This window comes from Gracilinanus agilis, chromosome 1 (assembly GCF_016433145.1).
Source record: "Gracilinanus agilis isolate LMUSP501 chromosome 1, AgileGrace, whole genome shotgun sequence".
NCBI classification, from domain to species: domain Eukaryota; kingdom Metazoa; phylum Chordata; class Mammalia; order Didelphimorphia; family Didelphidae; genus Gracilinanus; species Gracilinanus agilis.
The window spans coordinates 753924168-753945262 of NC_058130.1; the positions used below are offsets into that span (position 1 = coordinate 753924168).

The window sequence follows — 21095 nt, forward strand, 5'->3', positions numbered from 1 at the left end:
GGGGCTTTGACACACTGTCCAAATCTAACTCCACTGGGCGGATAGGGGGGCGGACCCAGGAGGGGCACACTCCACTTAAAACCCTTCGGCTGCCACTTCGGCTGGAGTGTCTGGGAGGGGAGAGTCTTGGTGAACACTGACAAAGAGAGCCAGCCCTGCTCTGGTCTCCTGAGCTCTCCTATCATGGTAAGTGCCTCAACGGGCTGGTGGAGGCCTGAGGGGGCCAGCGAGCCACGGGCATCCCCTTCCTCTGCCCCCGTGATGACTCCATGGGTTGTTGCCAGTGCCCGGTGGCGGGATTGGGAGTGGGACTTCCCCAAGCAATGTGGGCACTGGGGCTGAGGCTCCGAGTCTGATTGATTGTTTCTTTCTTCTTAGACAACTTACACAGACCGAGGAGAGAAGGTGAGGAAGGGCTGGGAATGGCGGGAGGGGAGGTGTCATGGGTGAGCCACTCAGGGCATTACACGTCCCAGTCAGCTTGACGGAACTCTGTAGTGTTTGCTGTCACCAGGAAGCAATGCTGGAGCTCTGTCGGGTGCCATCGTGAACAGGCAAGACGGGGAACTAGGGAATCACTAAGGGTCACCCAGATGGGGCCGGGGATGACAGCACCCCAACAAGCTGGAGGAGAGAGGGGTGTAAGAATGAGAACTCTTAAAAGTCCTCCAGTCTGTGCCCTTCTTTTAGAGACGAAGAAACTGAGGCCCAGAGAGGAGCCACTTATCTAAAGGCATTCAGAGAATAAACAGAGCAGGATTTGAATTTGAGTCTTCTGCCTCCAAATTGAATGTCTTACCTAGGATCACCTGTTACCTGTCCTGTGGGGAGCCTCATGTTCATGCCCCCACCTCTGGGCAGAATTTTCCTGCCCCATCCCCCTCGAAAACAGATTTCTTTTCCCCTAAAACTTTGTCCAGTGTCCCTGACCAATAGACGCACGTCATCAAGTCATACTCTTCACTTTGAGGAGGTCCTTTGGAACATCTGACTCTAATCGTCCCTGGTTATTCTCTGTGGAGGGATGGGACGGTACCGTTCAGCAGACTGGGTATTGGAATTTGAGTCAGGGTTCAAATCGTGCTCCAGTGGTGGCTGTGTGATATTAAGGAAGTCCCTTCCTCTCTAGGGGACCTTGATTTCCTGCTCTGTAGAAGGGGCATGATAATAATTGTACTCCTTACTTCAACTGGTAATTTAGGGAAAGTCAAGTATTATAGAAATGCAAATTATGATTATTTTATACTGCCCTTCAGGGAAGTGGAGGTGGTGGTGAGGGAGAGGTGCTTTCCAAAGAAGAAGAAGCCGGCCTCTCACCCTGCTGCCCGGTCCTGGTTAGGCTGGGGCATTCTGGGACTCTGGGCACGGAGTAGTTTTCTGATCTGACAGAATCAGAAAGAGAATTGTGGGATTCTCAGAATAGCCTCCATTTCCCTGGGACTTTAAGGCTTTCCAAGGACATAGGTCCTTTGAGCCTCAAAACAGGGCTCTCTATCTTACAGATTATAAGGGGGCCTCTCACAAGGAAATGGATTGCCCAAAGGTACATAGCTAGCTGTGTGACCCTGGGCAAGTCACTTAACCCCACTGCCTAGCCCTTACCACTCTTTTGCCTTAGCACCGATACATAGTATTGATTCTACGAAGGAAGGTGAGGATTTAAAAAAGAAATGTTTCTGTGAGACCAGATTCATATCCAGATTATTCCTGATTCCCAGCTCTGAATTTTCTTCTCCGGACCTCTTAAAGGATATCTAGAATGGGGTCTCCCTTTTACCCTGGGATGTCTGATCTTGGAGTTCCGACTCCCCTGGCTCTAGCATGCTTAATATGGCAACATACCCAGCTCTGACCCTAATCTTGCCTGTCCTGCCCCCCCCCCAAAACAGGCTGCACAGCTGTACTCCCATCAGGGAACAGGTATAAGGTCAGGAGTTCTGGGTTCTACCTTTGGCCCTTCCATTAACTCACTAGAACCTGGCAAAAGTCACTTAATGATAAAAGCTGCCATTTATAGAGCTCTTTACGGGTGGCAAAGGGCTTTACAAAGATTACTTCGTTGTGATCCTGACAACAACCTTGAAAGATGGATGTCGCTATCATACCCATTTTACAGATGCAGAAATGGGGGAGGGGCAGGGGAGAAGGAGAGGAGGAGAGAGAGAGAGAGAGAGAGAGAGAGAGAGATAGAGAGAGAGAGAGAGAGAGAGGAGAGGGGGGAGAGAGGAGAGGAGAGAGGGGGAGGAAGAGGGAGAGGGAGAGAGAGAGGGAGAGAGACTTACCCAGGGTCACACCACCAGTAAGTATCCAAAGACAGATTTTGAACTCGGGTCTTCCATCCAGGTCCAGTGTTTACTAATTAGTGGGCCACCTAACTGCCACTGTTGTCTCTGAACCTAGGCTTTCAGTTCTAAGAAAGAAAGGGTTGAGTTGGTTACTTTTGGGGATCCTTTCTAGCTCTGACTCTAGCTCTCTCCTATGCCACCCTGCCAAGGGTGAGGTGCCCCTTCTAGGGGTCCAGAGACTTCCTGGCTTCCTGAATTCTGTCCCTCTGTCCTTATTCCCACACAGCCCCCCGGAGGCCGGTTTCTTCACTTCCACTCAATCACCTTCTGGGTTGGAAATGCCAAACAGGTGTGTATGAGTCTGAGGGAGTGTGGGTGGGACACCCCCAAGAGAAAGGGAGCAAGCAGGAGGAGAGCTTGGAAGGGGAGACAAGGGCAGAGGACAAGGAGGGGGTCTCCCTTGGTCCCTAGAGCAAGGGGCATGGCTCTACCTAGACTCCTGATAGGTTCCTAGGAGGGGAGGATCAGACACGTGGAGATAGCCAGGCTGGTGTTTGAACCCGTGGGGGAGGAAGGAGGCTGAGGGGAGGGAGGCGAAGGCCTTATGCAATTGGGCCCAGGGTTGGGCAGTTTATCTGCCAGGGTCAGGGTCAGCTGGCAGAACTGCCCCCTGCCCAGTCCAGAGTATCCGTAGGCCACTAGGACCCAAGAACCCCAAACAGGGTAATGGGAGAATTCCAGCCTGTGGGGGCCATTAAGGACACTAGAAGTATGTTTCTGGTTGTCTCCCTAATGGGAGCCTGTGACGTCTGCCCTGGCCCCAGGATGCTCTGGTCCTGGATCCTGAGCTCTGATTCCCTTGTACCTCCCCTAGGCAGCTTCTTTCTACTGTAACAAAATGGGCTTCTCCCCATTGGCCTACCGGGGTCTGGAGACTGGCTCCAGAGAGGTGGCATCCCATGTGGTGAAACAAGGCAAGGTGAGTGGCTTTAGCCTGCCAGGAGAGGATGTGGAACCCTGGTGGTGTCCCCCCACCCCCACTTCCCCTGAGTGACCTTGGGCCAATTCTCTCTCCTTTCAGGATCTCGGTTTCCCTTCCCTTCCCCTAAAAGAATGTTCCTAAATTGAAGATATAATATACATGACTTGCCTTGCAAACGAGAAAGACTTATGAAATGTAGGCGAGTAGAAGTAAAATAAGGGAACTGGGGTAGAGCAATCAAACTGGTCAACAAGTATTTATTAAGCACCTACTGTGTGCTGGCAGTGGAAATACAAAGACTCCAGACCTGGCACCTTATATATCTTTGAACACACCCAGAATGTCACCTTTGAAAAAATCCTTATCTTCTTCTGCATTAGTATCAATTCTAAGGCAGAAGAGCAGCAAGGGCTAGGCAATGGGGGTAAGTGACTTGCCCAGGGACATACAGTTGGGAAGTACCTGAGGCCACATTTGAACCCAGGTCTTCCTGACTCCAGGTCTGGTTTTCTATCCACTGTGCCTCCTAGCTGTTCCCAGAATGCTAGTTTTATATTGGTGTCCCCAGGACCTAGCACAGTGCTTGGCACACATTCATTTAATTAATCCCCCACTTCTGTGTCTTTACCGAGGCAGTCTGTCCCCCCAGCCTGGAGTGTTCTTCCTCCTCACTTCTAAGAATTGGAATCTCTTGCTTCCTTTAAGGCTGCAGCTCAGGTGCCGTCTCCTCCCATCATCCTTTTCTGATTTCCTTGTTAGCTAGTATCCCACTTCCTTTCTGAAGTTACTTTTGCTAACTTTGAATAGTTTTTGTATGTATATTTATTTACCTTACAACTCCAGGACTTGGGTTTCTGATCATGCAGAGTCACAGTATGGTGGAGGGAATTTTGGGAATCCCTAGCTTCCTTCGTGGCGAATCTCGGGGGTGTTCCCCCCTCCCATGGCCAGGAAGGCTCATGACCACCATGACCTTGACCAAGATCATCATAGAATGTAAATTCCTTCTGGGCCAGATGGCTCCTCCTCTGTCTAGAGCCTAGCACAGTGCCTGGCACATTAGAGGTGCTTAGTAAACGTCTGCTGAATTTGGCTCACTAGACGAGGAGATCCTCGGAGGCTGAGGTCATTTCTTATGGCCCACAGCATCTCTCCTCCCTCTCCTTCCTCCATGTCTGTGTGATACAGGCCTAGAGAGAGAACTTGTGCTCAGTGAAGACAATCCATTCAGTGTCCCAGGTGGCTAGGTCTTCCCTCCCAGGGGAAAGCGGGAGAAGAGCTTCTGGATGGTCTTTGGGGACGTGGAGGGATATGTTCGCCCACAGCCCGGGCAGGGTTTGGTGGAACCAACACATCCTCCACTCCATCTGCATTTTCTGATGCCCACTTGGCAGTGAGAGAAGATGAGGTCCAGTAAAGAAACCTCACTATTGTTTTCTCTCTTCTTTTGCCTAGATTGTGTTCATCTTCTCTTCTGCTCTCAACCCCGGAAACAAAGGTGAGGGAGTCCCCGTTGGCCTGGGGCTCTCCTTGGAAGCTGTATTTAAAAGACCAGAGTTGGCTGTGTCACCCTGGGCAAGTCACTTCACCCTCATTGCCTAGCCCTGACCACTCTTCTGCCTTAGAACCAATACCCAGTATTGATTCTAAGGCGGAAAAGTAAGGGTTAAAAAAAAAAAAAAAAGGTCAGGGTTGGGGCAGCTGGGTGGCTCAGTGGATGAGAGCCAGGCCTGGAGAGGGGAAGTCCCCTGTTCAAATCTGGTCTTGGATACTTCCTAGTTGGGTGGCATTTAACCTCAATTGCCTGGCCCTTGTTATTATTCTGCCTTGGAACTGATACTTGCTATTGATTCTAAGACAGATGTTCAGGGTTTTCAGGGTTGGGTTTTTTTTTTAAGTAAAAATAAAAGAATTTTTTAAAAGGTGAGAGTCCTCTAAATCAATTAATTAAATAAAGATGTCCAAATTAAAAAAAGAGCACCCAAGTGCAAATACTAATAATATGGATAAATACTAATAATATGGAAATAGGTCTGGATCAATGACATCCGTAAAACTCAGGGGAATTGTGCATTGGCTACGGGAGGGGGAATCATGGATCATGGAACCATGGGAAAATAGTCTTAATTAATTAATTAATTGAAGATTTCCAAATTAAAAAAAAAACAAAAAATGAGGACCCCAGTGCAAATATCAATAATATGGAAATAGCTCTTGATCAATGACACACGTAACACCCAGTGGAATTGCACGTTGGCTACGGGATGGGGTTAGGAGGAGGGGAGGGAGAGAACATGAGTCATGGAACCATGGGAAAATAGTCTTAATTAATTAATTTTGCCAAATTCAAAAATAAAATAATACAAAAGGCTAGAGCCCTTGGGGTGGGGGGTGGGGGGTGGAAGTGGGCAGAGGGTGTGTTGAGTGTCCAGGGAGGAGGCTCAAGGCTGGGGAAGCCTCCTGTCAGCAGGCCTGAGGGCTCATGGGTGTTCTCTCCCTCTCCTCCCACAGAGATGGGTGACCACCTGGTAAAACATGGCGATGGGGTGAAGGACATCTCCTTCGAGGTGGAAGACTGTGACTACATTGTTCAGGTGAGTGGAGGAGGTAGGGAAGGGGGGGGGTCCTTTCATCTCCCCTGGGCCAGTTAGGACTCCAGGGAGCACCCACGGCTGTTCTGTGGACCCTTTCCTTTCCCATCAGAATGTCAGCTCCTTCCTTTGTATCTCCAGGATTATTACCAGGCATGACACATTGAAAAGTACTTAATGCACGTAGACTGATTGATCAGTTGCCACGTCCCCCTTCAGAAGGTCACTGAGTTAGAAATGCCATCCCTGCCCTCAGTTTACATCTAAAGCCCAGAGAAATTGACTGATCTTATAATCTTTTTTGTTAATCCTTGACTTCTTTCTTAGTAACATCTATAAGACAGAGAAGCAACATCCAGGCAAAGTGACTTACCCAAGGTCACACAGCTAGGAAGTGTCCAAGGTCATATTTGAATCCAGACCCTCCCAATTCTAAATCTAATGCTCCATCCTCTATGCCACCTAGCTGCCCCTAATGATAGAATCTTTGTTTTACTCACAGATATTTTATTTTCCCAGTTACATGTAATAATAAATGTTAACAGAGGCAGCTGGGTGGCTCAGTGGATGGAGAGCCAGGCCCAGAGATGGGAGGTCGTGGGTTCAAATCTGGCCTTAGACACTTCCCAGCTGTGTGACCCTGGGCAAGTCACTTAACCCCCATTGCCTAGCCCTTACCACTCTTCTGCTTTGGAACCAATACACAGTATTGATTCCAAGATGGAAGGTGAGGGTTTTATTAAAAAATAATAATAATAATAAATGTTAACATGTTTTCTAAAATTATAAGATCTAAACCATCTCCTTCCCTCCCTTCCCTCCCCTCATTTGGAGATGGTAAGCAATTTGAACGGGGCAATTATAGAATCGTGAGGTCCACTGAGTCCCATCCTCTGATTTTACAGAGGAAGAAGCTGAGACCCCAGAAATCCCAGGTAGTGATAGAACCCAGATCCTCCCATTTCAAAACCAGTGTTCTTTCTTCATTCAATTAGGTGCTGAATGATAGTTACGCATGTCTGGGTAACAGTGAGTGAGAGTACTCGATTTCTTGGGAAGACTGGGTTCAAATCTGGCCTCTGACCCATATTAGCTATGTGACCCCGGGCAAGTCACTTCATCTCCCTAACCCTCAGTTTCCTTTTCTGTAAAATGGGAATAAGAATACTTGCCATTCCCATTGTGACGCAGTGTTTAAAAAGCAAGTCCTAGAGTCTGAACACTAGGTTCCAGTTTGACCTCTGGCCTCCGACTCAGGCGCTGGCGGTGTGATGCCCCGTCGCCACAACCTCTTAATCCTCCCCTATACACACACCGGACAGTTAGTCAATATGCAGTTATTAAGTGCTAACTATATGTTACGCCTTGGAGATACAGAGAAAGGCCAAAATATCGTCCCTGCCCTCAAGGAGCTCAAGGAAGGCAGCATGTAAAAAACTGTACAGTACATACAAGGTATATTCAGAGCAGGTGGAAGGTCATCTCCAAGTGGGGCTGCTAGGTGGCACAGTGGATAGATCTCTAGGACTGAATTCAGGAGGACCCAAGTTCAAATCTGGCCTCAGGCTCTTGCTAGCTGTGCGACCCTGAGCAAGTCACTTAGCTCTGTTTGCCTCCTTTTTCCCATCTGTCCAATGAGCTGGAGAAGGAAATGGTAAACTAGCTGTGTGATCTTGGGCAAGTCATTTAACCCTGTTTGCCTCAGTTTCCCCATATGTCAAAAGGGCTGGAGAAGGAAATGGCAAACCACTCCAGTATCTCTGTCAGAGTAGTTCACACACATGACTCAACAACAATCTCAGATACAGCGATGGTAGATGGCGCTTTTTCCTGGAGAGCTTCTGTTGAGGTTCGGAACATGGGCTGGCAGGGTTATGGTGGCCCAGTTCTGGCTCAAGAAAGCCTAAGAAAGTTGTTCTGGGTCTGGTGTTTGGTATCCCATGAATGAGTTGCCCAGGGTTGTCCTAGACCAGGTTGTAGAGTAGGGCAAGAAGAAGCCAGGTTCTCAAGATAAGCGCTATGATCCCCGACACAGAAAGCCCGGGAAAGAGGTGCAATCATCGTGAAGGAGCCGTGGATAGAACAGGACAAGTTTGGAAGGGTGAAGTTTGCCGTACTGCAGACGGTGAGTATATGCTGAGCTCTGCTCGCTGGGCAATCAGACCCTTCCTACCCCCTAGGACTCTCGGTCAGAAATCCTTCTCCTCTCCCCCTACTGTTCTCAGTCCATTGGGATAGTGGGGAGGTGGCACTGGTAGCCAAATTCTTTCTCATTCACCCCCATTCTAGTACCTCACCCTAGAGCTATAACTAGGGTATGACAACTGGGGCTTTGCCCCTGTGCGACAAATTTAGAGGGTGTTGCCATAACCAATAATCCTTCAGTAGTTGGAGAAACAAGAGAGTCAAACACTTATATAAAACCAATCAACAAGTAAACACCAACAATGTGCCTACTATGTGCCAGGCCCTGTAGGAATCACAGAAAAAAGTAAAATAGTCAGGGGCAGCTGGGTAGCTCAGTGGATAGAGAGCCAGGCCTGGAGACAGGAGTTCAAATGTGACCCCAGACACTTCCTAGCTGTGTGACCCTGGGAAAGTCACTTAACCCCCATTGCCTAGCCCTTTCCACTCTTCTGCCTTAGGTCCAATACACAGTGTTGATTCTAAGATGGAAGGTGAGGGCTTAAATAAAACAAACGGGAGCAAGAGGAGAAAGGAGAGCTCAGGTCGTAGTGGTATGGGACTGGGGGCTTCTGAGGAAGCAGAATCACTTCTTTCAGAGGGTTTAAACCCAGTGTGCGGTTTGTGCCCACAGTATGGAGACACTACCCACACCCTGGTGGAGAAACTGAATTACACCGGACCCTTCCTGCCTGGCTTTTCAGCCCCTCTCTTCCAGGACCCCTTGCTTTCTAAGCTGTGAGTAGCTCCCCCCATCCCACATTGGGATCCTGTCTTTCCAGCCGGAAGGAACCCCAGAGACATAGCCCCATAGTCCTATGTCCTTGCTTTATAGATGAGGAAATGGGCCGGGGAAGGGAACTGACCTCACCCAAGGCCAAGAAGCCAAAAGCAGTGGGGGAGGTGGCTGTAGGGGTGGGAGAGTGGGGAGCAGAGAAGATGGCCATGCCATGTAGGCCTTGCTGTCTCACTGGGCATTTGGATGGGATGAAGATGGTTTGGGGCTCTGGGGATGTCAGCTATAAAGGGGCAGAGATGAAGGCAGACTCTTCCACTCTCCAAGCAAGAAAGCTCTGGCCCAGGAGCTGAGTGGAACCATGAGGCAAGAGCAAGGAGGGCTCTCTGGAGGTCCAGAGGTTAGTTTCATACATGCTCACTGACCCAGAGTATCTGGGCCTCAGTTTCCCCATGGGTCAAATGAAAAGATGGAACCAAGCGTCTCTGGGGTCCCTTCCCACTCTGACATTCCAGGGCCGAAGGCTGCGGCGGGGTAGCCACCTCATCTCCCTTAGAATCCCTTCCTTCTTCTAGGCCAGAGTGCAAATTGAATATGATCGACCATGTCGTGGGGAATCAGCCTGACCAGGAGATGGTGCCAGTAGCAGAATGGTGAGCAGTTGAGTGGGGCGGCCCCCTAACTTCCTCTCATCCATAGCAACAAACTTCTCTGCACAGGCCCAGGCCTCTGACCTTTGTTCCAGTCCGCCTCGGCTAGATTTTAAGTAGAGAAAAATAGGAGTCCAAAGGAATGTGCCGGCTAGCCGTCCATCTCTCCATCCGTTCCTTTACTTATCCACCTTTTTGCCTATCCATCTATCTATGCATCCATCCATCCATTTGTCTACCTGTCCATCTCTCCATCTGTCTACCTATTTACCCATCTGCCAACCATGTATCCAGCCATCCACCTAGCTCTCCGTCTTTCTATCTATAAATCCCTCCACTGGTCCATCCATCTGCTCATCCATCTGTTCGGCCATCCACTCACCCACCTCTCTGCCAATCCATCTATCCATCCATCCATCCACCCATCTATCTGCCACTCTATTTATCCCTCCCCTCAACAAATATGAGTGAATGTCTGCTCTGTGCAGGGCCTTGTGCCTGGACATGGACAGTCCCTGCCTCTCAGGAACCTTGACCCGACTCTAGCCTCTCATCTGGGCCTCTTTCCTTCTTATAGTCTTTTTTTTTAAACTCCCACCTTCCATCTTGGAATCAATGCTGTGTATTGGTTCCAAGACAGAAGAGTGGTAAGGGCTTAGCAATGGGGGTCAAGTGACTTGTCCAGGGTCACACAAGCTAGGAAATGTCCGAGGCCAGGGCCTCCTGTCTCTAGGCCTGGATCTCCATCTACTGAGTCACCCAGCTGACCCCCTTTTAGTTCTTTTCTGTCTCTTTTCACCCATCAGGTGAAAACTATTCCTTGTCCCTCTTATAATTCCCCAGAATGCAAATGGCAGGACCAAAAGAACAGTCACTCAGCCAAACCCTAGAATAAAATAAGAGGCTATTGTCAAGAGACAGCTGTAGCTCCGGCCCTCTAGGAGGACAGCCAGAAGGAAAGATATTAGCTTTACCTATGGAGGCTTATGACCTAGTTGGGGAAATGGATCATATCCACCCATGGAGATAATCTGAGAATAACCCCAAAGGACGCAGGGCTGAGGAGATGTGGGGAAATGGAGTATGAAGAGGCAAATCAGAGAAGGTTCATGGGCTGAGGCACTCAGTGAGCTGGAGGAGTATATTTGAAGTCAGGAGATCTGGGTTCAAATTCTCACTTTGCCACTGATTCCAACAACCTTGAGCAACTCTGGGACCTCAGCTTCCTCGTATGTTAGCTAAAGAATTATAGATTTAGGTCCAGAAGGGACCTCCGAAGTCATCTAGCCTAGCCCCCTTTAGAGATAAAGAAACAGTTTCACAGAAGCAGGTCAAGTGACTTGCCCAAGGCCACACTAGTGGGGGCAGCTGGATATCAAGAATAGTGGAAGAAACTGGTCCTTCACTGATCTTATTGCCCACCTCTGGCCACTCTTCAGCTTGTCAGTGTCCTTCCTGAACTATGGCACCCAGAACAATATAATACTCGTCAGATGTGATCTGGCTGGTGCAGAGTGCAGTGGGGCTCTCATCTTCCTCTTTCCACAATTTCTTCTCTTTCCAACATTCCACATTCTAAGACCTGTCCTAGCTCTGAAATTCTCTGACCTAAGGCCTTCCAGTTCTGAGTTCTATGTTTCAAGGTTCCTCCCAGCTCTGACCTTTTCTGCTCTAGAAATCTTCTAAGTATCTATGGGTGTTCAGAGCCTGGTCGGTTAATAGCTCCTAGATCAGTGGTTCCCAAACATTTTAGCCCTACCGCCCCCTTTCCAGAAAAAATATTCCTTAGCCCCCTGGAAATTAATTTTTTAAATTTTAATAGTAATTAATAGGAAAGATCAATGCACCTGTGGCCATCACCGCTCTTCTGGATTGCTGCAGTACCCACTAGGGGGCGGTGGCGCCCACTTTGGGAATCACTGGGCTAGAGCCTTAACAAGGGTGGGATGACTGGACCTTTGCCACAAGATCCTAAAATGTAGAGAAGCCTGCCTATAGCTACACTCATTTAGGATTTACAACCCTTTAGCAGCTTGGAAACCCTTGAGCTTAGCACCTAGCTGGCAAGAATAATTAGCTAGAAATAGGAAGCCACCAGCTGGCACTTTTTCATTGATGGGAGCCTCGTGCCAGGTAAGCTCTTGTCCAGTCTGGCCCTGCCCAGCAAGGGTCTCCCCAGCATCAGTTTTGTGTCAGCCCAGACCATGGGAGGCGATTGCTTCAGGGGCACCATCTTCCTGGCATGGGATGAGATCCCAGGGTCTCTTCCTGTCCCATCCTGCTCCCCAACTTATTTGGTCATTAAAGCTGATGGAGGACACATCGTTTGCTTCTCTCCCTGGACTTTAAAATTGCTAGTCCGTCCCCTGGTCCTTCTCCAATAAATACTTCCTGGATGTACTAGAACCTGAGTTCTGCTGCCCCGCTCTTCCTTCCCCATCTTTCCCAGGTACACGAAGAACCTCATGTTTCACCGTTTCTGGTCAGTGGATGACAAGCAGGTCCATACAGAGTTCAGCTCCCTGCGATCCATCGTGATGGCCAATTATGAAGAGACCATTAAGATGCCCATCAATGAGCCTGCCATGGGCAGGAAGAAGTCTCAGATCCAGGTAGTACCCAGAGACACCCACACAGCTCCCCGTCCCCATCCCAAGGGTCAGTGAGCAAGGGAAAGGAAGGCAACGTGATGCAGTCTACCAAGCTGTGGACCTGCGTTCAAATCCTGAGTCAGACACTTCCTAAGGATAAGATCCTGAGAATTATAGCTAGGAGGGACTTTCAAGATCATTGAGTCAAACTCCCTCATTTTACAGATGGGAAGACTGATGCACAGAGTGGTTAAAGGGGCTTGCTCAAGGTCTGAGGAAGGATTCGAATTCAGGTCTTCCTGAGCCCTCCAAGTCCAGTGCTTTATCCATTTACAGATGAGCAAACTGAAGCCCAACAAGGTTAAGTGTCTTAAAGTCCTATTCAGAGTAATAAGAGTTAGCATTCAAATGGGACTATAAAGTTTGGAAAGAGCTTCTGGGTATAATCTTCCTCCTGCAAGGAGGCATTCTGGGCGTTTTTGTTCCCATTTTACTGATGCGTGGAAGCTGAGGTTCCAGAGATTATTGCCCTCTGCTGATTGCCTCTATTTTATCCCATACATGTATGTAGAGTTTTTTGGTTTGTTTTGGGGTTCTTTGCTCTCCTTTCGGTCTCCTCCATTAGAATGTAAGAACCTTGAGATCAGGGACTGTTTTCCCCCTTTCTGTGTATCCTCAGCATTTAGTACAGTGCCTGACACACTGCTGGCACTTAATAAGTGCCAGCTGATTGATTAAGGCTCAAAAAGTTCAGTGATTGCCTGGGAGTCACACAGCAGGCTTCTAAAATAGTTTTCACACCTCAGATCTCCCTGAGTCTTAAGTCCAGCTGTCTCTGCATTTTGCCATCCTTATCTTTTTATGCCTCAGTTTCTCATCTGTTAAATGGAGATAATTCTCATCTGTTAAATGGGGATAATTCGCAAGGTTGATGCTAGGATCCTGTGAGCACTTTACAAACCTTAAAGACGTATCAATGTAAGCAATATTTAACAAGCAAAGGAGCTGGGGTAAGGAGGTGGCTCTATGAATAAAGAGCCAGACCTAGAGACAGGAGGTCCTGAATTCAAATCTGGCTTCAGATATTCCCTAGTGGTGTGATCTTGGGCAAGTCATTTAACCTAGTTAAGCTGCCTAGCCCTTACCACTCTTCTGCCTTGGAGCTGATACTTAATATTGATTCTAAGAAGGTAAGGGTTAAAAACAAAACAAAAGAAGCAGAGGGGTCAATCCCTTGCGTGAGATCAAGGGCAATTTTGGAAGCTGACCCCAGCGGGTTATTTGGTGTATAAAAGGTACAGATTTTGTAGTTCGGGACACAGCAAATCAAGGATGAGATTTGGAGCCAAAATCTGCTTTCAAATTCTACATCTGACACTTGCTAACTATGTGGCTATGAGCCAGTCCCTTCACGTCACTGAGCCTTGGTTTCTTCACCTCTGAAATGGGTATAATGTTTCTCTCAGACTTGACTTCTCACAGGACTGCTGAAATGAGATGTCTGTAAAGCCTCATGCAAACCATAAAGTCCTATGTGAATGTTAGGTAAGGGGATTATGGGTAGCGCCTTTAGATCTGCATCCGCTACAACTTTGGAGAGAGCTGTAGCTAGGAGAGCTTTCGGTGATTAGAAGTAAACAGTTGGAATGTTGGAGAGGATATCCAACTGTTGATTCAGTAACTGTGGGAGAGGAAATCCGGTGTGTGTGTGTGTGTGTGTGTGTGTGGCTGTTGTGTCACACCACAGGAGAGGTGGATGGGGAATGACAAGGTGAGATTCAGAGGCATGGAGCGGAAAGATGCACTTCTAGATGTTGGCCCCTCCGGGGGAAAGCTCTGGTTGCCTCAGCCTAGTTATGGCTCTGACTTTGGACCTGCCATCATTTTTTGTCTACCTGCCTGTCTTTCTAGGAATATGTGGACTATTATGGAGGGGCTGGAGTGCAGCACATTGCCTTGTCGACCCCTGATATCATCTCTGCGGTAAGTGGGGAGCTGGCCGGCCTAGTCTCCCCTCTATTAATCCTCCTGAGGGACTGTAGAGGGCTTTCAGGGCACATGGGAATTTCTTTGTGGCTGCTGGGAATGGATGAAAAGACTAATCAGGACGGGCCAGGCATCTGGGACTCCAAGAATATACGGTAGGATGGGGCAGGTGGAGGGGGATGACGGGGGCTCCAGGTAAAGGACCCAAATGTCAGAATTCGGTGCTTTCCAACATGGGATGGAATAGTTGATCCAGTTTGTTTGTGGGCTGGTTCCTCCGCCCCTCTACCCACCTTCCCTTCCCAGAGGAATAGAAAGAAGTCTGGAGAGGAGACAGAGAGAGAGAGAGAGGGAGAGAGAGAGAGAGAGAGAGAGAGAGAGACAGTTGATTAATCTCACGTTCTCTGGACAGATTACCCATCTGAGAGCTCGAGGCACAGAGTTCCTGAGTGTCCCCTCCACCTACTACAAGCAGCTCCGGGAAGGGCTCAAGTCGGCCAAGATCCACGTGAAGGAAAACTTAGACAAGCTGGAGGTCAGTACTTCTCTTCCCCTGTGGGCTTCTTGTTCCCTTCCTACCATCCCCTACTACCTTTTCCTGCTCGGAGCCCTTCCTAGCCCTGGCAGAGCCATAATGGGCACCTTTTACTTCTGGGCCCAATGTCACAGCGCAGCCAGTTAGGCTGATCTGAGGAGGGAGCACCCCTGGAGAGGCCACAGGGGAAAAGGAAACCTTTCCTGAGAAGAGGCCAACCCTAGGGGTCAGGACCAGGAAGGGAAAGAAACTTGCCCTAGAATAAGGCATTGTGGCCTGGTAGAAAGAACCCTGGACTTGGAGTTAAGAAGACTGGCTCCCTTTGACTCATACTTGCTAGATGGGTGACTTTGGGCAAGTCATATTACACTCTCTGGACCTCTGATTCTTTATCTGTAAAATGAGGGGATTGAATTTGTAGTGGTTGCTTCCCAACTCTGGACCCTCTACTAGGAAGATGAAGAGGGTACTCAAGATCCCCTCCAATCCCATGTCCCATCCCTCCCCCTTCACGTCCCTTTTCTAAATGATGGGGTTCAACCAGGCGATCATCGGATTTATATCAGTAAGAAACATTAGGTTCTGTTGTCCAAACCTTTTTTCTTATGGAGAGGGAAACCAAGGCCTGGGGAAGTGAAATGAAAACTTCTCCAGGGTTGTGTGTGGAGCCCAGGCCAGCTTCATGGTGGCCCCAACCAGTCTCCAAGAACACCACTGACCCAGCCCGTTTTTTGACTCTCTGTGGCCCGGGGAGGGGCCTTCTAGGGGCTCCTGATGCCCAGGAGGCAAGACTCTGGGGGCTGCTGCTGCCTTGAAGCAGAAGGCCAGAAAGCCTGGACATCGGGCCTCCAAGAGAGCATCCCCCTGCCTCGGAGTGAACAAAGAGGGAATGGGGAGAGGAGTCTTCCCATCAGTCCTTTCAGCCCCTGTCCCCCTCTCTGCCCCGAGCAGGAATTGAAGATCCTGGTGGATTATGATGAGAAGGGCTATTTGCTCCAGATTTTCACCAAGCCCATCCAGGACAGGCCCACAGTCTTCCTGGAGGTGATCCAGCGCCACAACCACCAGGTGACCAGGAGGAGGGAAGGGAAGGGGGAAGGGAGGGCTCAGGAGGGGAGAGGACAGCAGGAGGGGAGGGACCTGACCAGACCGGAAGTGCAAACCAATGGGCATGGGGCAGGGCAGCCTGGCCTCGGACCTGCCCTGGCTGACTTCCCTCCTCCTCTCTCTCCCCAAAGGGCTTCGGTGCCGGCAACTTCAACTCCCTCTTTAAGGCAATTGAGGAGGAGCAGAACAATCGGGGCAACCTCACCAGCACCGACCAGGCTCCCAACGGCCTGGGCTTCGCCATGTAGAGAGGGGCCCTGAGGGCAGGGCCTGCCTCCTGCTGTCTGTGGCCCCTAGGCCTGGCCTTGGGTGAGGCCCCACCAGTTACTTGTGAATGGATCCAGGCCCATTGGGGCCAAAGGGCCAAGGAGGCTGGAAGGCACCCGGGAGGGGCTGGCCCAGGTCCCGGCTTCTCCCCCAGAGCCTATGGGGCCAGCCAGGGGTCAGGGGAAATAATAAAGTGCATTAGACCATGGCATGTCTGAGAACCGAGTCTGGATTTGGCGCCGTGGTCCAAACCTGCCTCCCTAGCTCTGTGCAACCAGCCTGGCCAGGCTCCACTCCCGAGCGCTGCATTCAACCTGCTGTCCGGAATAGCAAAGAGCTGGCAGTGTAGGGGCACCGCGAGACCGCTAGAGGTCAGGCTCGGACAAGGCTGGGCCACGGCAAGCTGGATGGAGGCTTAGGGTGGGTGGCCCCTAGGGCCAGCCAGCAAAGTCCGGGGAGGGCAGAGCGCCCTGATATCCCCTCAGAGGAGCTCTCTCCCTGGAGGAGCTGTCCAGGGAGGCCAGAGCCTTCCTATCTCACCCGGCCTGGCCTCAATTTCGATCCCCAGAACCACATAATTATAGACATAGTGAAGTCCACAAGAGCTGGGGCTAGAAGCAGAGGGGTGCTGGTAAATGTTTAACAACCAGCCCTCTGGGGGGGAAATTATGCAAGGCATACTTCTGAGCTTAGTCCGCCTCATTAATAAGAAAACCCCAAACAAGGCACGGGAGTTGAACAAGTCTGAAATGGCTAAATAACAATTACATTAATATTTTCTCCATCTCCTCTCTTTCTCATTTTTCTTTCTTTCCTTCTTTCTCTTTCTGTCCACTTTCCCTTTCTTTTCTTTCTTTTTCTCTCCCTTTTTCTTTTTTTGCTCTCTTTTTACTTTTTTCCTTCTCTCTCTCCTCTTTTTTCATTTCCTCTCTCTTTCTCTCTTTCTCTCTTTTTTCTGTCTCTCTCTTTTTTCTTTCTTTCTCCCTTTCTTTCTCTCTCTTTCTCTTCCTTCCTTCCTTCCTTTCTTTCTCTCCTTCCTTTATTTCTTTCTTCCTCCTTTCCTTTATTTCTTCCTTCCTTCCTTCCTTCCTTCCTTTATTTCTTCACTCAGTTCCAAATCCCTAGTTGGTAAATAACAAATTCAATTGCCTTTTCTTCTCCTGGTAGGTGCATAATACTGAACTGAATTGAACCAACAGTATACAAATCATAGCATATTTCCCTTTCTTAAATTTGTATTCTTCAATATTAAAATGAAACAATATGCCACTTTTTTTGCTCTCAATAGGGCACTATATTTAATATTTAGTTATGCAATATATTTTAAGTCTCAAGTGGGTCCATGATCTTACTATTAGGTACTCTATCCATTTTTGGAGTTTGCTACTCACCCCATTCTTTCTCATCCTCTGTGATTCTTCTTGATTCCCTTCCATAATTTTTCCAAAGATGATCCACCCAACATACTAGAAGATTTTTATGTCTTTCTTAATTATATTATAGATATCAGCCAAACTGTCAGAAGTTACATCTGCTATGCTTTGCTTTTGACCGACCAACCTTTTTTATCATACCCTTTTTAGATAATACTTTTTGTAGCCCTTCTCGTATTAATTTATAATATTTAATGAATAATATGCTACATCATACTCAGTCCACCATACAACCTCTTATTTCGTTTTGAGTTATTTGGCTTCTCTCAGTATTTTCTCTCAGTATTTCTCTCAGTATTTCCATAACCACACCACTGTAGACAAGGCAAAAGGCAATTTATATAGCTAGAAAACATGTGAGTAGACTAAAAAGAAGCCTTATCCTCTTGATGCTTCCAAATCATATTTTCTAGCCTAATTTTCATTTTCTTAACCTTAAATTCATTGAGTATCCTGGTATAAGGTGACTTGATTAGGAATATTTTGTGAAGTACTTGATAGATTTTCTCTAGTGCTCTGTTCTTCATTTTCTTTACATTAAAGTCATTGAATATCCTGATATAAAGTGACTTGATTAGGAATATTTTGTGAAGTACTTGATAGATTTTCTCTAGCGCTCCATCTTCTATCCAGTACATAATGAGATGTTCAAATAGGACTAGCACATTTGATGTGAGGAGTTGCCAAGATTTTTTAAGAGTTGCTCATCCACCTTTGGTGTCTACGTGTCCCTCAACTCTTATTTGTGACCCCAAGAAGCTGTAACATGAGCGGCAGCCTCATAAGCCATTAGTGAGTTGAGGGATGTCTACCCCAAGCATATAAAAATGTCCCCTAGATGAGACCAATATGTTCCAAAGATCATGAAATTGGTGAAAGTAGGTCCTGTGGAGTGTTCGAAGCTTGGTCGGACACTGAAGATACCAGGGTCATCCACTGCATCTTGGGCTATCACCAGTCATCCTGACTTTTGCCTTGCCACTGATCTTTGATGACTCTGGAAGAGAAAACGAGGCTAATGACTGTGCACCTCTTCCTTATTTAAATCCAATTCTCTTGCAAGTCAAGACATCACCCTATGATGTCATTGATCCTCATTGAAAATGAATGATGAACAAATAAAACAACAAAAACAATAATTTTCTAAATCCAACATAGGCATATAAGCCCTGTAATGTAAGTGATTATGTTCCTACAAAAATGATGTTGTAAGCCCATATTTATGCCAAAGTCATTGAAACATATTTCCCAACATTTTTTACTTACTTTACATGAAAGTAACTGAATATAGAAATATATCTTTACTTGACTAGAAGGATTATGCCAAGTACTTAAAATTGTTCTCCTGTTTTCTCCTGTATATATAATATTGGTATATAATCACCATAAAATAGATGACTAAGGGTTCCACAAATTATGTGTTTTGATCCCTTTAGTTGCATGATAAAGCCAACCTCTTTATTTACCCCTTTGAGAAGCCATCTTTTCCTTAAGAGGCAAATTTTTGTTTTCCAGTTTCATATCTAGGGAGAAAGTCAGTTATGTTATGGTTTAGTTCCTTTGGTAGCAAATCAGCTCATTGTTCATTGGAAGAAGATCTTATGATAGGGTGCCAACAGGTTACTTTTTGTAGATCTAAAAATATTTGTTAGCATTGTCCCCCTTTTTTCTACCCCTCTGCTATTGTGTCTAGGGAATGTATGTGTCCAAGAGTTATTTTGGTTTGATTTTATTTCATGGAATTTCCAGGAAAATTCATCACTTAGGAAAATAAACCTTTCTTCCTGAATATCTAGGCTTGTTTGTGCATATTTGATATAGTCTATTGCTAGAAGCATACTTAAAATTCTTTCCATATTGGTGGAATGTTCTAGTACTTATGTTCCTCTAATACTTATCCTCCAACTTCCAGAAGTCATTTATGTTTAAATCAAACTATATATTAAGAATTCATTATGTATCAGTCACTATGCTGGCTGTTGGGGATACAAAGAATAAAATGATTGCCCTCAGTCCTCACCCGCAAAGAACTTATATTTGTCTAGAGGAAAGAACACATGTATAGGTGATTCAGTGTCAAGTGACTTCAGAAATGTGAGAGAAATCAATAATAATCCAGAGAAACCTAAAAGGCTTAATAGAGAAGATGTCACAAGAGTGGAATCTAAAGTGGAGTTAGATATTCCAAAAGCCAGAGGTATGGAGGAACAACTATGCAAAGGCAAAGAGTTGTGGCTGGAATGGTAAATACAGGGAAACTGGGGGAGTGTACATAGAACACATAGGCTGAAGTTGAAAAGACCTGAGGTCAAACCCAGCCTCAGATATTTCCCAGCTGTTTGACTCTGGGCAAGTTACTTCACTTCTGTTTGCCTTAGTGTCCTTATCTGAAATATGGGAATAACAATAGTTAAAGGTCTTTATCTCCCATGGTTGATGTGAAGACTGAGGGCAATGCTCTCCTTTTAGTATCCCCAGCACCTAGCATAGAGATGGATGCATAATGAATTGTTAATAAATACTTTGAATTAAACAGAGATAACCCCTGGAAACAAAGAATGTGTATTAAAGGAAAAAGAAGAGAAGAGGGAGGAGTAAAAAGGAGTAGGAGGTGAAGGAGACTGATGATGGTGGTGATGATGATGATGGTGGTGGTAATGATGATGATGATGGTGATGATGGTGATGATGGTGATGTTGATGATGATGATGGTGGTGGTGATGATGATGATGATGATAGTGATGCAAATGAGGCAAATGATGCCAGTACTGATGCTGGTGCTGCCACTAGTATATTCTGAAAGTAGTTCATGGAATAAAATGATAGATCGAATGTGAAGTGCTTTAAATACCAAGCCTAAGATCTCATATTTTATTATTCTCAAGGCAATAAAAAGCTACTGACCTTCTTGATCAAGACAGTCACAAGGTCAGACTTTAAGAAATACTAATTTTGGGGAGCAGTTGGATGGGTTCAGTGGATTGAGAACAAGACCTAGAGATGGAAGGTCCTAGGTTCAAATCTGGCCTCAGATACTGCCTAGCTGTGTGACCCTGACTCTGGATAAATCATTTAACCCCTATTGCCTTACCACTCTTCTGCCTTGGAATCAATACAGTATCAATTCTAAGATGGAAGGTAAGGCTTAAAAAAAAAAGAAATACCAATCTTGTAGTGATATAGAGGAATCTGTGACCTTGAATAAGTCACTGTGCCTTAAAGGTCTTGTTTTGTCATCTATAAAATGAGAGAAATGGATTAAATAATCTCACAGTTCCCCTAAGCTCTAAATTTTTTGAGTCTAATAAAGACATGTTGATCATGATGCTGATTTCTACTTTTATTTCAAAGCAGTAAATTGCAGATTTATAGTTCATGAAAGAAACATTCATTTTACATGCACTGAAAAGGACTATTAAACATTTGACACTTTCCTCTGTTCCTTCTCAACAGATTTTCTTCATCTGCAAAATGAAAGAGTTGGACTAGGTGACCTACCTGGGAGGTTTCTTAAAGTCCTGGTTCTGTGAGTTTGGAGCTATTAACTAAAAGGATACTTGCATCATTTTCTGGTCATTCCTTTTATGATTTATTCATGTTGTATTCATCATAATAGTACCCCGATGTTTTATAGATATGCCTCATTTTATTGTGCTTAGCTTCATGGCAATCCTATATTGAGCAAGTCGATTGGTGCCATTTTTCCAACAGCATGTGCTCATTATATCTGTTATGGTGATCTGGATCT

The 21095-nt window shown here is 46.8% G+C and overlaps 1 protein-coding gene across 1 annotated transcript; it reads left to right on the plus strand.

The window, feature by feature from the left end:
* The first annotated feature begins 100 nt into the window (after window positions 1-100).
* Window positions 101-16122, plus strand: HPD (4-hydroxyphenylpyruvate dioxygenase). Its single transcript, XM_044673390.1, has 14 exons — window positions 101-186; window positions 379-405; window positions 2572-2634; window positions 3160-3264; window positions 4723-4765; window positions 5779-5861; window positions 7894-7983; window positions 8677-8780; window positions 9354-9431; window positions 11878-12040; window positions 13931-14002; window positions 14418-14540; window positions 15492-15608; window positions 15779-16122. The coding sequence occupies exons 1-14, from the start codon at window positions 184-186 to the stop codon at window positions 15893-15895; spliced, it is 1188 nt and encodes a 395-aa protein (XP_044529325.1). The 5' UTR covers window positions 101-183; the 3' UTR covers window positions 15896-16122.
* Window positions 16123-21095: the final 4973 nt, after the last annotated feature.